This window comes from Tiliqua scincoides, chromosome 1 (assembly GCF_035046505.1).
Source record: "Tiliqua scincoides isolate rTilSci1 chromosome 1, rTilSci1.hap2, whole genome shotgun sequence".
NCBI classification, from domain to species: Eukaryota; Metazoa; Chordata; class Lepidosauria; order Squamata; family Scincidae; genus Tiliqua; species Tiliqua scincoides.
Window position 1 is genome coordinate 223,577,295 of NC_089821.1, and position 18,337 is coordinate 223,595,631.

The window sequence follows — 18,337 nt, forward strand, 5'->3', positions numbered from 1 at the left end:
TAAGGTATTGAATGAGGTTCAGACCTATCTAGTAAGGCACTTTTACAAAACTACCCAGAGGCAAAAAAATAAAGTCCATAGTCTGACAACTCCCATTTTGGTGAATTTGGCATCTAATGAAGTTTGGATACTGAAAAGATTTATTTTTAAGACAGACAGAGCAGCAGATCTATTAGTGAAGATTTGCTTTCTCCGTTATAACAGAGTTGACTTCATTCCTAGCCCTCATGGCTGTAGGGGTAACTTGGAAAATGGAATTCCATTTCCAATGTAGCCGGCACTGCCAGAAAAGGCGCCTTCCCCTTTCATAAGGTGTGCCACTAACCATGCACTTTAATACTGGAAGGAGCATAAAGCAATTAGTGCAGTTACTGTACCATTCATGTAATTCATTCTTTTTCTTCCCACCCTACCAAAATTTTCCATCCAAATTTCCAGTTTAGAACAACTAGGAAGTCTCTGATCTACATAGAAGGGGTTGTGACAGGAGTCCACGTGGATGCAAGTCTAGCATGCACTGAGGTATCGTACTGACTCTCAGCAACATCTGTAGGCGTCCCACTGTCGTACAAAGGAGACCCTGAGGAAGTGGTGGTGACTGAATGAGGAAGAGTAGGGTAGTGGGTCGTAGAGCCTCGCAAAAACTGCGGCGGTCCAATCCCATTGGACATTCCGCCTGACTGAGACACAGGTGAGATGGTACTGTTGCTCACAGACCACAAGTTGGGATACTGGCTGTGGGAGAAAAGAGAAAAACTGATTTAGAATAGAAGGCAAAACAGGTACAACACCTTGGGGTTAACAATGGCCCTTTCTCCCTTGCTCTCTGCTTCACTCTTCTTAATGGCCAGACTAGGATTTATTGGGTTTGGACTATTTGCTAACACTGCTCAAAGCTAGAAAGCTCAGACATAAAAAGACTGTCTTGGGAACACTGTCTCTATTCTACTTACTCGTGCTGTCCCATTAGACTGGACCATTCGCTCACATGGTGGCAGTCACAGCAGCTGCTTTCAAGGACAGACGAGGGCCACACACACACAGCCATCCTTGTGTGTGACTTGAAGAAAACTAAGGTCAATGACATCATGGGTCCATCCAATTGGATGGTTTACAACCACCCTCAGCATCCCTGCCTGCTGCTAAACCTAGCCAGGTAGACTTAGATGCCCAATAAGCTGTTACATGCCAATCCCAGCAAGGGAGCTAGCTAGGATCAATTGTTCTTGGGAAAGCCAGACGTGAAGGTATACAATCCAGAAAACCACCTGTTGGCCCTACCTTACAGTCCTTCTGCAATGATACAGATTTCAAAGAAGTTCAGGAAAAGATCGCAGGACAATATTTTCCCCAAAATAGGGGATAAATCAGGAATGTTCCTCATGGCAAGATTGACTTTTAGACTCAATACGATTCTAGCAGACAGAACATTAAATTTGGACTCAAACACCTCTCTCCAGTCATGATACAAATGCTGTATAATATGCTTTTGTCATGATACAAAAGTGTATAATTTTGGGCAACTTACTATGTCAGCTTCTATACTTCATCTACAAAAATGGGAACTGTCTCACAAAGTTGTTGTGAGAAGGCTTAAAACAGACATCAAGTACAGTACTTAGTCCATTTAACACATTTTTGCCCAGCCCACAGGTACGTACGTTTGATCCCTGTTGCATGTATACAATGTTGGGCAGAAATGGATTAAAGTACAATCTGATAGACTGAAGTCTTCAGCAAGATTCAGTCATTCAATAGAGCATTTCAGAAACAGATAACATTAATTATAAATGCATATTAATGAATCTCACTTCTGCTGTAGGGCACTATTCCTTTGCAAAAGTACAAACTCACTTTGTCTCATAGAAGAGATTGAAAAATATACTGGAGTAATGATCACAGACTATGATAAAAGTCATACAATAAAATTATTTACTATATACGAGTTGTATACACTATACAGATGTTCTAGAATATAAAATGCCTGGACTGAGCAATGCCTACTAGCTGGGATAGTGTCCTGGATCCATACATAGTGTCACAATAGTGTATAGTACCATATTTGTTCTGTATAGGACAATACAGGTGGCTACTGGGGGCAACAGAATTTTAGAGGCTCCACAACAACTAGACAATCCTTCAAGTGGAAACAGACCAACCTCAGCCCCACATACCCCCCAGTTTATTGAGACAACACTGCTGGAGGTGGAGGGCAACTGAATCTAAACCTGTTTTTTAATTACTGTCCGACCTCAGTATCCACAGGGGTTCCATTCCCAGAACGCCTGCAGATACCAAAAACCATGAATAATTAAATCCATGAGTAGGGGCTGGCATCTGCACCTGGGAGGTGGTCTGAAGTGCACTTCTGAGGCCTTCTAGGGGCCTCAGACCACCTCCCAGTTATAATCAAAAGTTGATGATTTTCCAGTTGCATCCAGGAGGTACAGGTTGGCCTCCAGGTTGGGACCCATGGTGAGTCAAATCCATGGGTCCCATTTCAACGGGTATGGAGACACAACAGGTAATTGCAACCCCTTTTATTCATCTATCACATTTTTATACCACCCTTTCTCAAAAGAGCTCACATTAGTGAACATAGTTCCTCCCCTCCTTTTGTCCTCACCTACCCTATGAGGTACCTACCCTGTGAGGTAGGTGAGGCTGAGAGGTAGTGACTAGCCCAAAGCCACCCAGGAAGCTTCATAGCAGAGCAGGAATTTGAACCTAGATCTTCCAGTTCCAAGTACAATTCCCAAACCATTACACCATCCTGGCTCTCTGGGTTTTCCATGCCTATAAGTGTAAATTGCCAAATAACCCATTTGTATACATTGGGGGCTGCAACTGAGATTACCAAAGAAAAGTACCTCTCCTCTGCCCTATATTGAAACCCTGCTGAGCTGACCCTATTACTATATTAACCTAGTGGCTATCCAGTCCTTGCAAACACAGTCCACAGAAATCTATTGCACAAACCTACTGAATGAACACAACTTGTGTGTGCAACTACACTTGTTCAGCAGCGATTCCTGAGAGACTGGTTTTTGACATACATTTCTTTGAAGAAACAGGTTTATAGAAATTTGAGGGCTCTCTTTCCAACAGAAAAGAACCTACCTGGAGCTGGTTGGTGGGCTGGTGCTGTGACTCATAGGCAACATGCTTGTTGGGGGTGGAACGCCTAAGCCGGACCAGTTGTCATGAGATTGGAGCATAGAAAGGCAGGCTGAAGAATTGTCACCATAGGTTGCTGTAAACAACGAAGCATTCCTTATATGAGGAAGGCGGTCCTCATTTTCAGTGCAGCAGTGTGGTTCTTGCAAATGATCTGTGACGTAACCATTTTGTTGGATTTGCCAAGTATCCACTTGAAACATCCTGCTCTGACTGACTGCAAGTTATCGCTTATTTCCCACAGAATTATCAGTATGCTTGAAAAGACTGCAACACCAGCAAGCAGAACTGTGACACTTTGTGGCCGTGCTTACAGTAGCCACCAAAGAGGAGCCCTCTGCTTCCAGCCTGCAAGGTTTTGTAGGGCAGAGGCATCTCAACACTCCAAGATCAAGGGGTGACCATCTTAACATTTCAATCAAGCTCCTGCGCAAAGTCCAGTTTAAAAGGAAAACCAAACTGAAAACAAACTCCAAAGTAACAAAATTCTAAGCAACTTCTAACCTCTCATTTGGATCTGGTTCACCACTTCTTACCTCCCAGCCAAGAATCAATTAACAGACTGATTCTATCAAAACCCCACCCTGCCAATGCAGCTCCACTACTGGAGTATGTACTGCATCCCATGGCGGGGGGGGGGCAGTCCCAGAGGTCTTTTCCAGGTAATGGAGTGTTTTTTCTCTTACCCAGGGGTAAGCCTCCACTGTCTGTATGGGTCTACTCAAACCTGCACCAGCAATTCAGGGTCAAATCCTATCCAATTTTCCAGTTTCAATGCTGCTGTGCCAATGGGGCATGTGCTGCATCCTGTGGTGGGGAGGCAATCACAGAGGCCTCCTCAAGGTAAGGGAACATTTCTTTCCTTATCTTGGGACTGCATTGCTACACTGGTGCTGGAAAGTTGGATAGGATTGGGCCCTCAGCTGGCACAACTGGAGTCAACCCAAGAAGGATATAGGATATCGGCGGCACTGCCGCAACCAGTACCATCCCATTCCTGGTGTCGATCCACCCTCCTGCCCACACTGATCTTCTCTCAATTCCTTCCCCTCCCTGACCCATTCCACCACCACCCTGTCTCCTCACCACCAACCCCCGCTGACTTACCAGCTTCAAGGAATATAGATGAACCAATGGCACACCACCACAGCTGCTCACAATGTGTGGCGGCAATCCTGCTATATGAAATGGTGTGTCACATCTTGTGACAGCCATAAGGGCTTTAAGCTGCCAGAATACTAGTCTTGGCAGAGTAAGACCCTGCTAGGATTGTGCCATGAATCAGTGAGTAGGACATATAGTATATTGTAAGACTTTATCACCTTCCATGCACATGTGGGGGGGATAGCACATCAATGCTCCGACACTGTGCTGCTTTACATGTGCGGAGTGAGTGTCATATAATCAAATATATATCAAGATGGTTAAATGCTGTGAGGAGGGGAACAGTTGCTTCCATTGACTCCAAGAGGAATTTTAGTTTACCCTTAATCCAGGTTTAAAAAATCCAGGTTAAAAAAACAAAAATCAGAGGGAGCTTTCTGTTTCTTACTGTCCAAACCTAAGAGAACTAGCATTCTGGCAACATAAGGCCCTTTATGGCTGTTGCAAAATACAACACGCCATTTCACAAAGTCAGGCAACAAGTGGCCAGTTGCTGCAGTGGCATCCCCAGGCATCAGAAATCTGCAAGAGGGATGAGCTGCCTCTCTAGGTAGCTATATTACTTCTCTAAGCAACAGTAAGGTATAACGTAAAAGTGATTTACAAGGGGTAACTGCAATCTTCCTTCAGCATACTGCTTAGACAAGAGGTATTAACCCAGAATGAATGACATAATACGAAGTACTGAAATAATCCTGCTGAAGTTAGTCATTACTAAGTCCCATTCAAATCCATGGAATGAATATAGAAAATAATAAATGTCACATCTAAGTACAATTCATTGCTTTTGGTAGGGTTTTCTTGTATCTCTCTTTTGCTGCCCAACATATGTCCTCAGGAATTCAACTGTTTGCTTATGTCAACAGACTTAAGAACTAGTAATAAAAATCCATCATACTTATTCATAACCTTCTCTTTGAAAGCAATGCTTTAGTACAAAATAGTTTTACATTTTATCACACCCCAAAGCAATCCAAGGGCCACTTTTATATTTTTATAAAATCAAGAGGGCCCATCACTAGGATCGCTGCAGACAAACATTTGTTTCCATTTTAACTCATTTTTGAACCCATTCTCTATTAACATTTTTTCTCTGTGCTCCAAGGAATGCACGTGCACGCTCTCTCTCTCTCCCCCATCTTGTTAAGAAATCTCAAATGCAGGTGGGTCATGCAGTGTGGCTGGAAAAACTGATACCAACATCCATCATGCACCTCTGCATCAAAGGAGAGTGATGCATGTATTCTTCTACTTTTTATGGGTTTGGGCAAACCTTAGATGTTCCCATAAAAATGTGGGAAAGTACTGCATACAATGGGTATTTGGAATTCTGTCAGAGGACTACAAAGGCAGGGAGAGAGCCACAACCAGCCCATAGGCTTTAAAATATGCAGGCCGGTTGGGGCCCAATATACAACAGAAATGGTTTATTTCTACCTTACATTTTAGGCAGCTGTGTGCATACAAATCATGCTAGTGTAAGCTTATCTAATCTTTGAACATGTTTGTGTTGTCCTGTTATGTGATTTGGTGGTTGAGGACATAAAAAGCCAAAAGCAATAACAGTTGCCACATCAAGCACACTAAGATCAAATTTTGATCCAGCTTCTACATTCACATCAATATCCAGAATTTGATCTCCTAGTTAATTTCCCATGCAAGTTATCAGCAAGCAGGCAATAAAAACTACTTACTTGGAGAATTAGTTCTGTGAGTGTATGGATTGGGGTAAGGGGTAGGGCGGTGATTCCTCAGTGATGAGTACCTTTCACAACTGTGAGCAGGAGAGAGTGACAAAGATGCTCCAAACTGTGGGTGAGGATTGGCAGGAGGACACAAAGTCCCTGTTCCAGGAATCAACCAACCACCTACTATGACAAGAGGAGACATTTCAGTACACCAACACATATTTACATGGTCTGTCCAAGATGACAATGAGTCCTTTACAACAGTTCTGGGATAGCAATAGTTAGTTTAGACAGAACTATGGGAGATGCTATCTCCCATCTAAATTCTCTTCCTTTCTTGCTACAATATGAAGAAATATTTACCCCTCTTCTGATGTCATCAGGTTTCCCACTTTCCCAAAGAGTCAATGATTTCAAGAAGGATAACATCAAAATGCAAATATTTTTACTCATAACAGAGAGATAAGGGGGAGCACCTATCACTGAGTGCCATTTTCAACCACATGCCATGTCATAGGTAACATACTTCTACCTCTTCCTTGACTGCTTTGTGAAACGGGAATTGGTCAAAATAGCATGTACAGGATAATCTCTTATATCCAGTAACTTGGAAGAGGGGAATTATTAACAGTATTTATATACCGCTTTTCAACTAAAAGTTCACAAAGCGGTTTACAAGGAAGGGAAGGGAGATAAATTTTCAAAAATATTCAGGGAATCAGAATTGTGAATGAATGGGAGTATTTACATAACTGCATAAGATGAATCTGAAGAGTTGCATGTGAATGTCTGAGCAACAGAAGTTTATTTAGAAAATGCTTGTGTCATCTTTTCATTCAGAAAGAAACTGCAGGAGAGTTTTTACATAAACTGTAAACAAAATACAACCAAATAAAACTAAAAATAAGCATTCTAATAGGAGCAAAAATCAAAAATTCAAGTCAAGAAACAAAAAAAACGAGACAAAAAGTGAGAGTCAGCAACAAAACAAAACTCAAGGTTTTGTACTGTAATACTCAGTACAGTATTATACTGTACTGAAAGCATTGTCTACTTTCTGGACAAGGTGTTATGAAACATGCAGATTCTACTACTGATCAAGGAAATGCTTACCAATACATATCATCAATTACCATTAATATAATATAAGAGATCTGTGAATAGCAGCAGTTCAGCGTTCAGGGGCATCTGGTGTGTGTTTTGTGGAAATCTCAAGGCATATTCCCCAACCCCTCCAGCAGAGAGAGGATTGATGCACCTTGCTATGCTCATGGATCTCTGAAGCAGAATACAGAACTTCAAAAATACAATATCGGCTATTAAATCAACTGCACGCAACAGAATAATGCAAAACCTATAGCCAAAGGGACACGAAAGTAGCTACGATAGTGAGAAGAAAGGCACATTTCTTTGCATTATAGAAATGTATCCTGAATAAATAGCAAAAACTGCATTGAAGCAAAACAGAACCAATATTGCAGACATATTATAAAGTAATTTTCAGAAGAGCGCTTAGACATACATTGCGAATACCCCGACTGCTGACCATCTCCTACTTCGTCCATCATGTCTTTGTGATCACTTCTGTCATAAAGAAACCATCTTTTGTTAGACATAAAGTTGAGATAGTTGGAAAGAATTGTGCTTTGTAATTGCAGCAGCCAACAGCTCTCACCTTTCTTTTGCATCAAGAAAAGCTTTTGCAAAGGGATTGTACTTAATTTTTAAAGCTGTTATCTAAAAAACACAAACAAAGCATCTCAAATCCAAATGTCATTTTTACTCATCTTTCATGAAATAAGTCATGCAACATTTTGATCAGTTCTAGTGGGAGTTTTACAACAGACTCTGGGGAATATGGACCAAAATAGAACTAACAAAACAGCATCTAAACAACTCACACTGTGACAGCATGCTTTGAAATTGTTCTCTTCCTACAAACCCCCTACCCCACCCCTTCACTTTGCCCAGCTTAGATGCCTGGTTTTATTATCCTATTAAGGAAGTACATAAGAGGGGGATACACTAAAAACAGTTATAAAAAGTTTCAGGTTTCTGGATAAAACAGAAGGGATACCAAAACATGGTGAAGGATACCTTTACCATGAATGCATATCTTAGTCCCTTTGAAAACAAATTGGTCCAAAAGACTGTTAATGTCTTTTGGATTATCAGTAGAGAGTGTAGAACATGTCAGTAAGGAACCTTATATCACACTTTCATCAGCTGTTATTGAAAGTAAAACAATAAGTTCAAACTACCTATCTGAAAAATGAAAAGAGTGGCTAAGTCAAAATGTAACAGAAGACCAGCCAACAATTTGGCCTGGGGCTCCTAACAATTCATTAGGTGTTAATAAAATATAAGAGGTTTCTGTTTTAAAGTTGTCATAGTTGACCTCTATTTAAATTTTACGTTTACAACAGATTGGGTGTTCAAACTCTATCTTCAACTTTTGAAAAATTGATCAAAATAATAACAGAAATATTACAAAGTAGAATTGAAATTACTGTAGGATCTATTAGCTATATCAGTGACAAACACAATTTTTATAAAGAATTGATCCAAAATGTATTAATTAACCAAAATGCACCAACCGATAGTACAATCTGAAGTCCTCAATTGAGTTTGATTGGATACAAAAAGTTAAAATATAATAATTATGAACCAACATTAGCAGATTCAGACTCAACAGGGTAGATAATAGAAACTCTGTGAATGACTGTTGGCCATTTATGACATTCCTAGAAGGAGGAGCTGGGTCAGGGTAAAGACTAATAAATGTAACCATAAAATAGGATAAGAAATCATATGAAGTAACTAATTTTCTTTATTGGGAATTAAATTCTCTCTTTATTTGTATTACTCTGCAAAAATAACAGGGGCAGGGAGTTAGGTAGGACAGATATTATAATTTTATATTTGCTTCTATTGCACTTTTGAAAAACATGATAAAATACCAAGTTATAAACTAATTCATTTTAAAGCTATTCCTGACATTTTCTCACATAAGTTAAGGTACAAGAACTATAAGAATTTTCAGCATTGTTTTCAGATATAGGGGTGAAAAAAATCATATACAAGATTCAACAGTGAATGTTTGAAAAACATGAATGTCTACCCATGCTATCATTAAAAATAGTTTCAATGATCTTTCAGCCTGATTCATTGGCTCAAAACAAGACAATAACTAATTGGCACTCTGATTCCAAAACCATTTTACTTGAGAGCAAGTTCCACATGAGTTACAATAGAATTTGCTTGGAATTAAACATGCTTAGGAGTGTCAGCTAAAGAGGGGGAAATGATTTAAAGTCCTTTCAGTGAAACTCTCTACATATAGGGTTATAGTGGGCAAGAGAAGAAGTTTATTTATTCACTTCCTGTGTACCCCACCTTTCTCCCCAAAGGGACCCAAGGCGGGACCCAAGTTACAATGATATGGTTCTTTTTAGTTAAAGTAAAGGTGGTAGATTCTAATCAAACATGATCATTTCTAACTTTAACTATTAACAAAACGGTTGCTTTTTTAAAAGTGGAATAAAATAGATGTTACACAGAACTACAGCTGAAGGGATTCTTTTCTATAGGATGGGATATTCTAGAACTAATTACCCCTGGCAGATGTCTCTTCAATCAAAACCTCTAAGAAAGAGATTTACACTAACCTCACAAGGCAGCTTATTCCATTACTGAAGTCATACTTAGGGTGTTTCCCCTTGTGTTTCTCCTGCTCTATGCTCTTTTTACCTGACTACTTTTTATCTGACTACTGTTTTTATGAAATGTGTTAATATGCTTTTATCTGTTTTTAAATTATGTTTTTAAATTATGTTTTTAATTTGTTTTAACCTGTTGTAAGCCGCCTCGAGTCCCTTCGGGGAGAAAGGCGGGGTAAAAATAAAGTTGTTGTTATTGTTATTATTGTTATTATTATTATTATTATTATTGTTATTATTATTATTATTATTATTGTGTTGAACATCTATTACTATCCAGAAATCCCTTGCTTTTAGTCCTGTCCTCCATGGAGGTGAACAACTGTAACATCTCTTTTCTGGCATCCTTTTAAATTTTTGCAAACAATCAACATAACCTCAGCTTCACATTCCCTTTCTCACACCAAGAATTTGCCCTTAGCTCCATCAAAGAAGGAAAACTCATGCAGCTCTCTCCCACATTTTGTGCCTACCTCCTCATTTTGGTAAGCGGTCACAGCTATAAATTGGGTCTCTGGGAAAGAGTGGCTGGTGATCATCCTCTGAGGGCCACCGACTCTCACTATATGAATCCTAGGCTCATATTTGTGCAAGGAGTTCAACATGATCTGTTAACAGAAGGATAACAGAAATAAGCACCGACACAGGATACAAAATGTGTCAACATCATGACCTCGCCTAAAGCTTGTTTTTTTGGTTTTCTAAAGAAGTGAAAAATCAATAGACATGAGGCTAGCATACAAACATAACAAATGAAAATAAAATAAAATAGGAACAAACAACTTATACACTACCAATGCAGGAAATATAGAAATGAACAGGATATGTGCATGAACACACCAAACAATTACAGCCTGAAGTGAGTGAGTATTTTAGGGCACAATCCTAACCAGTCTACTCAGAAGTAAGTCCTATTTTGTTCAATGGGGCTTACTCTCAGGAAGGTGTGGTTAGGATTACAGCCTTAGAGCCCAATCCTATGCATGTTTACTCAGAAGTAAATCTCATTGTAGTCAATGGGGCTTACTCCCACGTAAGTGTGGATAGGATTGTGCTCTCAATCTCTCAGTGAACCTACTGACCAAATCCAAACTTAAGAAAGTGTTTAGCAAAAGATACCCCTTTTCTAGTTTGACTACATATTAGACCAGCAATTTTCAATCTTTTTCATCTCATGGCACACTGACAAGGCATGGAAATTGTCATCAGATTTTTGGCAATTGACAAGGCACACCATGCTGCCAGTGTGGGGGCTCACATCTCCCATTGGCCCTACTAATAAACGACCTTCTCCCAAATTCCTGTGGCACACCTGTGGACCACTCGTGGCACACCAGTGTGCCATGGCACAGTGGTTGAAAATGGCTGTATTAGACCCTTGATGTAATGAGCAAAAATGATCCCTTAGTGAGGGGAACACAAGTTGTCTGCATGTATCCTAAAACTGAAGTCAGTCTCTCTCTCTCTCTCTCTCTCTCTCTCTCTCTCACACACACACACACACACACACACACACACACACACACACACACACTTTCAGCCTATACAGAGTGAGGCATGCCCACATGACCATACTATCTATTTTTCCCAACTATCACACAATCACTTGGTGATTGCAAAGTCAACACTGTTGGAGAACAATTGCACTCCTGGATGCAAGGCTCCTATTTTTAAGTAAATGTATCCCTAAACCAGTGGTGCATTGTGTCTGTCACTACTGGTACACATTAGCATGCTGTGTATTGACAGTACTGAATACTGAAGCACACAATTCAGGCACACAGGCTCGGCTCAGCTGATCAACCTGCAGCTTTCAAACTCTGACAAATTTAACAACCTTGCTAATATGTGTGGAGTTTTCTGACAATGTCTGGAGCAAGATTTTTATACAAATTGAAAAATATGCAAATTGGTTATTAAATACATTGAATCCCCCTACTTCAGCCATAGGGAATACTTACACGGTGCAGATTTCCTGCCAGTGTCTATAACCATGACCAAGGCCAAAATGCTTCTAAGACAATACTACCTTGCCCAAACAAAAAAAGCATAGAGTGCTGCCACACACCAATATTCTCAGGTCAGCTTGATAGATCTGTAAGCCCCCACCACTGCTGTTGTACCTTCCTGTATGGTGGTAGTACAAAGCAAGGTAAAGGCAATAGTTACAAAAAAAAACTTTCTACACATGATAGGTAAAGTTTGGTATAATGGTCTACTCTGAAGTTTCTAAAATTGTCAGTGGAATGTGTCACCCACCAGGAAAAAGTAGCTAGCTCTCTGTTCTTATACTATAAAGAGCTATAGTACATGCTCACTCAGGGGGAGCAGGGTGGGAGCAGGGTAGGCACAAAATTCCTACAGTCACTGGGAACTTTTATCCCCCTATCACATGCATTAATTCACAAGTGTACTCATTGTATTAGAGCCACTGATTCAAAATGTCAAATCAAAAGATAGTTGGAGTAATGACCGAATCAAAAAGCAGGAACAGCGCACAGAATCCCTACAGTCACTGGGAACTTTTATTCCCCCTATCTCCCCATCCCAGTTTACTGCTACCACATGTAAGGGAGAGTACCTGCCACTGAAGCAAGACTTTAATCTGCATCCAGATGGTAGTTTCTCCCTTGTCTGATCTAGCTCTCTAGCACTAAACCAGATGGGATGTGGTGAGAGGACATCAAGGAACAGGTACAAAACAACCACAGGCATTTTGTACTACAATCACCATTTTGCAGTTAACTACCTACAGGAGACCCTAGTCTATGGTCTGGACTGCCTGTAATTAGCACAAGGGACCAACAACACTCCCAGTACACACAGCTGGCATTAGGTGGAAAATCAAAATGGCAACACACCCAAACATATAATAAAATTAAATAATTGACAAATTGATGTTCCTTATCCTTCACTTTGTTTAGTGGTGGGGCTAACTTCTGGTGCTTCTACCTCATAAATCACTGATCCTATTGAGCCTCCCCAGCCCCAGAAGAGATATTAAAGATGCCTCTTTACAGTGTCACAAGCAGACACATACATACACTAGAGTACTTCTGCTTTCAGTCCCTCAGATCTCCACAAGCTAAGGGCCCAATTCTGTCCAACTTTCCAGTGCTGATCCAATGTGATGTGTGCTGCATTCTGTTGTGGTGGGGCAGTCAAGGAGGCCTCCTGAGTGTAAGATAACATCTGTTCTCTGATCTTTGTGGCTGCATTGGTGCTGGAAAATTGGAGAGGATTGGATTCTATATCTCCTGAAGGATGGATGCAACTTCGTACATGGGTAGAGGATCAGGACTGCATCCACCAGCTCATCCACAGGGCCTATGCCCATACAAATTCTGCCAAAGCCACAATGTCCAATCACACCTATGGAGCATGTGGGCTCAGGCTCTATTCACACTTTCTGATGAAAGTGTGAAACTTGGGATAAGGAGACCAGGCGCAATCCCAATCCCCCTTCCATGTATTCTGTTAGCCCATGAGAAGAGCTAACAGCACATGAAAACCACACATAGAAAGCAACATGCCACAACAATGGCTGATACAGTGTGGCCTGGGGGAGGTGGTGCTCAAGCAGCAGTAATCCTTAGTGTGAGAACAGGAGTGTAAGGGCCCAATCCTATCCAACAATGCACCCCCAAGGTAAGGGAACAAATGAGGAGGCCTCTACAACTGCCCCACCACAACAGGAGACAGCGCACACCCTGCTGGCACAGCTGCACTGGCACAGGGAAAATGGAATCGGACTGGGCCCTAAGGCTACAGTCATCCCCACACTTTCCTGGGAGTAAGCCCCATTGCCTAGAGTGTGACTTCCTTCTGAGGAGACCTGCACAGCACTCCCGACCCCCGAAAGAGCCCCTGCGTGAAAGCAGCGCAAGAGGGACTGGCCTGCTCCCCGCCAGCCGGGGCCCGCTCACCTGGCCGCCTCCGTTGAGCTTGTTGGTGAGCTTGACCTTGCTGAAGGAGACGGGCGCCTTCATCCAGTGAGCGCCGAAGTTGGGCGAGTCCGGGTGGATGTAGACGCAGCTGGGCGCCTGCGGCTCGGGCTTGCCGCCGGGCACCCACTCGCCGTTCACGTACTTCCAGCGGTGGTTGTCGGCGGCCACGAAGTCCAGCAGGAAGGAGTACATGGCGTTGGGGTCCAGTCCGCACACGCTCGCCTTCAGCACCGGGAACATCCGCCTGCGGGAGAGGAGCGCACGCGAGGAGCGAGGGGAGGCCTCCACGGGGCCCTGCGGCCAGAGCCCCCCACCCTCCCCACTCAGGCCTGCTCGCTTGCCAGTCTTCGGGGAGGAAGAGGAGGCTTCACGCCCTGATCTGCAACATGGGCGCCCATCAGAAACGGGTGCACCCATAGCATGTGCACCACATGTTCACCCATAAACATGTGCCTCCATAGCATGTGCACCCATAACATGTGCTCTCATAATAAACATGCGCACCCATAACATGTGCACCCATCATAACATGCGCACCCATAATAAGCATGTGCATCCACAACATATGCATCCATAATAAACATGTGCATCCATAGCATGTTCACCCATCATAAACATTTGCATCCATAAAAAACCTGTGCAGCCATAACTTGTTCACCCATAATAAAGGAAAACCCCACAGAGGCTGCAGTCCTATGCACCGCTATGGAAGTGATTTCACTGTAAGTGGTATCCTATTTATGAATGGGGTGCACGGTTGGAAGGAAGTCCCATTGAACTGCAAGTAAACATGGCCAGGCTGCTCAGGGCCCAATCCTATATGCACTTTCCTGGGAGTAAGCCCCACCGAATGCAGTGGGGCTTAGTTCCAAGTAGACATACATAGGATTGGGCTGTCAACCGTCTGCAGTGCTAGGACTGCATGCCTGTGAAGCTTCCATCCGAAGCCGACTTGCTTGGAAGTGAGATCACTGAACTCCAGGAGACCTGTTTGCATATAAAGCCCGATGAAACCAGTGGGACATGGCTGGAGAGAAAGGACTTTCCCAGCCACTTAACAAGTACGGATGGGATCCGAAGCCTTCATCTCTGCAAGTGCCGGGGACATGAGTTGCACTCTCTTTTTCAATCAGCGGTGTTAGGGTCGAGGTGCAAATGCCTGGAGGAGATTCCCACAGAGGTGTAAACCCACTGAGACAATCCGCTGCCTACAAACTACGGAAAGGCCATCGCAGTGAGACGACTGAGAGTGGCGCTTTAGGGCCGTCCTTTCCTAGATCCTTTGATTGGAAGGAAGGCTCGTCGACTGCAGCGGAACTCAGGGGCAAGTGTCGGGCACAGGATCTCGGTCTTACACGCAGGACTGAAACAAAGGATGCTCTCTTTCATGGGGTTTTTTAACGGACTGATACAGAAGTGATCGCTGAACTTTCTCTCCAAACGTAGAGCTACTGTCCGACGCTGAAAGCCTACAGGGCATTTCAAAACTGGGGGGAAAGTATCGTCCAAACACTTGGGGGGGGGGAATCAGAGAAGACATGGAAGTGCAAACAGACATGGGGTAGAAGGCAGTCTATGGAAAGCTGAATAGAAATCTGCAAGACTCCTTCCAATCAGAAAATCGGCAGTGCCACTTTGTTGCCAAGTAAGGGCCCAACCCTATCCAACTTTCCAGCACCGGTGCAGCCGCAGAGCAGCCCCAATGGAAGGGAACAAGTGTTCCCTTACCTTGAGGAGGCCTCTGTGACTGCCTCCCCACCACAGGATGCAGTGCAGGCCCCATTGGTATGGCTGCACCGGCACTGGAAAACTGGATCGGATTGGGTCCTAAGTGTTTCAGATTAGGAAAGCCTTCTTCGGAGCCCTCTGACTCTATTTCTGCTTCCCCTTTGGAATCAGAGCCGACAGGAGAGGCTTGCTCTCCCCTCCAGCAAAGTGTCTCCGATGTCCAAGGAAAGAGAAAAGGGGCATCCTCTGAAAGGGGGACCCGCAACATGCAGGTTGAAAGCGCGCGCCCCCCATAAGTGGTAGGACCAGGCCCATCAGGTAGGCAGGTTACACTCAAGGAGACGTTCAGAAGGCTTTGGAAATGGCCTGGGGAGGATGCAGACGGCACCAGCGCGGCTGTAGGTAGGCCTGGCCTGGATGGGTCAAGAGGGTCGCCAGAGGAAAAATTAACCCATTTCTACCCCTGTTGCGTATATGCAACGTTGGGCAACAATGTAAGAAGGCTTGAGGGGATGGCGGACGGGTGGGAAGACGCAGTGGGGAGAACAGGTAGCACAAGGGTGGTGGGGGAAAGGGGGCATGTCCCACCAGAACCATAGGAGGCTACGGAGATGGGGAGAGATGGGTTTGAGGGTGCGCGCGCTGGCTTCTTTGCTTCCCAAAGCGGACCTTCCATCTCCACCCCTATTGGGCAAATCCCCGAAAGCAGGAAGGAAGGTGCCCCCCAGGTACCCCCGGGACCAGCAGCGCCTCCACCTGCCTGCCTCGCCTCCCCCTACCTGCCGTTCTTGGTGACGATCATCTCATTGGTGAGCTCCTTGAAGCGCAGCCACAGCTCGCTGTCCTCCAGGGTGACTCGCAGCTCCCTCTCGGTGGGGTCTCCCTTCTCACTGCCCGCCTGCAACTCGTTCTCCACGGCGCTCAGCAGATGGTCCACCCGGTACTGCAGGCTCTTGCCGGAGCTGTCCGTGCTGGGAGAAGTCATGCTGCTTTTTCGGCCAAGCCTCCTCACCTACCAGGATCCGCCTCCAGTTTACCTCGCACCTCCCCGCGCTTGCCCCTTGGAGACCCAGTCCGGAGGGTCGGGCGCAGAGGGGTTAATTCCACTTGACCTCCCTACTCAGCGCCGCTGGGAACTGCTCAAGCAGGGAGCAATTACGTCCCCCCTATAAATGTTCTCCTTGTGACATCACAATGCCGGTAGGGGGCTCACCTGATTGGAGGAGAGTCCCTTTGATGTGTGCTGCCCGCCCACCTGATTGGCTCCCTGCGGCCATATCAGAACGGTGCCCGGGGAACGCCTGAGATGTTAATTGCAGCCACTGGGATTAAACGCGGCTATTTGATGTAAATCTGCTCCCAAATGTTTGCACCTCTATCAAAGCCGCCGGGCCGCGCTGCGAGGAAATGGTCCGTGTCAGCAAGAGCGCCATCACCACCGGGCAGCATCCCCTGAGCATCAGATGCTCCTTGGCACTCCGGCAGAGCACAGGACTTGGGCCCAGGCGACAACATCAGTACATCTCTGGAGGACACCCGGGTGAGAGGTGATTCTGTGTTACCTGCGTGTCTTCTTCCAACTTCCATCTGCAGGGACCCCAAATCCGATTGGTCTGCGCAGAAAAGCCACTCAAGTTAACGACCTTGCCAAGTAAAATGGGCTTAAACTACGATGGAAGTACCCGAGGATACGTTTCTCAACGCACTGACCGGTCCAGGCTGGAGACAGATTCAGAACTGTTTATATCTGCCACTGAAGGCCCCTATCCAGGGATGTTCTAGCCCAAGCCCGCACTTCAGGCTTCTGTGGTGCTCCATCAAAGTTCCAGTTCCACAGCTGGGCTTTAGGTCGCCCAGTTTCTTTCTTATCTTTATGTTTCTTGCTTTTAAGAACTCTGTTCGGCTATCTCAAGCTGCAATCCTATCCACACTTACCTAGGAGTATGCCCCATTGACATATTACTTCTGAGTAATTACTTCTGGGGCTTACTTCTGAGTAAACATGCATAGGCTTGGGCTCTCACTCATTGGCCTGTCATGCTTATACCCCTTAAGAATAAGAAACGATTCTTACTATTCTCCAACCAGCCCAAATATATTAGTATAGTGGTTCCCAAACTCTGGGTTTAGGACCCACTGGTAGGTCACGATCTGATTTTTGGTGGGTGATGGAAAGATCAGGTAACTGATTGCCTCAAGCCCTGAGGCTGTTCAAAAATCAGATACTGTAGCTGCTAATTACCCTGCAAAGAGCTCAGCTCCAGCAGTTTGCAAGTTTGTGTAAATATAGGGAGAGAAATGTTTGATGGTCTTTTCCTGGTTATTATTATAAATAAATAAATAATATTTCTTTCTAGATTTCTTTTTTTCAAAGGGCACAATCCTAACCAGGTCTACTCAGAAGTAAGTCCTATTTTGTTCAATGGGGCTTACTTTCAGGAAAGTGTGGTTAAGATTGCAACCAAAATCAGGTAAACATAGGTGAGTTCCGATAGAGTGTCGTTTATAAAAGTGGGTCCCGGTGCTAAAAAGTTTGGGAACCACCGTATTAGCAAATACACCCCCATCTGTAAACAGAAGCCAGTCCCATTATGTTTTAACAGGTTCCAGAGTACGTCTGATGGGGGCCTGTCGCCTGAGCAAGAAGAGAGTGATGGCAATAGAAAAGACCACCAACAGAAATGTTCCTCCGAAATAAGTGCCCTGGAAACAATGGGTGGTCCTGTGTTGGGAACTAGCGGTGACTCGGAAGGAGTCCCATTTTCCAGATGTCCTTGAAGCCGCAGTCTAACGCTGTCATCCTCGACACGCTTACCAGGGAGTAAGCCCCACTGAGCACAGTGAGATTCACTTCCGAGAAGCAGGTTGGGGTTTGCACTGGAAAGCAGATTTGCTCCCACCCCACTTCAGGAGC

At 44.1% G+C, this 18,337-nt stretch overlaps 1 protein-coding gene across 3 annotated transcripts; it reads right to left on the reverse strand.

Moving 5' to 3' along the window:
* Positions 1 to 464: 464 nt before the first annotated feature.
* Positions 465 to 16,408, reverse strand: TBXT (T-box transcription factor T). Of its 3 annotated transcripts, none has more exons than XM_066611363.1 (8): positions 16,203 to 16,408; positions 13,675 to 13,939; positions 10,222 to 10,356; positions 7,705 to 7,766; positions 7,552 to 7,613; positions 6,036 to 6,209; positions 3,121 to 3,253; positions 465 to 735 (listed from the first exon to the last, which is right to left on the reverse strand). In XM_066611363.1, the coding sequence occupies exons 1-8, from the start codon at positions 16,406 to 16,408 to the stop codon at positions 465 to 467; spliced, it is 1,308 nt and encodes a 435-aa protein (XP_066467460.1). The 3 variants fall into 3 exon arrangements, with proteins under 3 accessions (XP_066467460.1, XP_066467459.1, XP_066467461.1); XM_066611362.1 differs by having other exon boundaries at positions 6,036 to 6,212; XM_066611364.1 differs by lacking the exon at positions 6,036 to 6,209.
* Between the last annotated feature and the right edge of the window lie 1,929 nt (positions 16,409 to 18,337).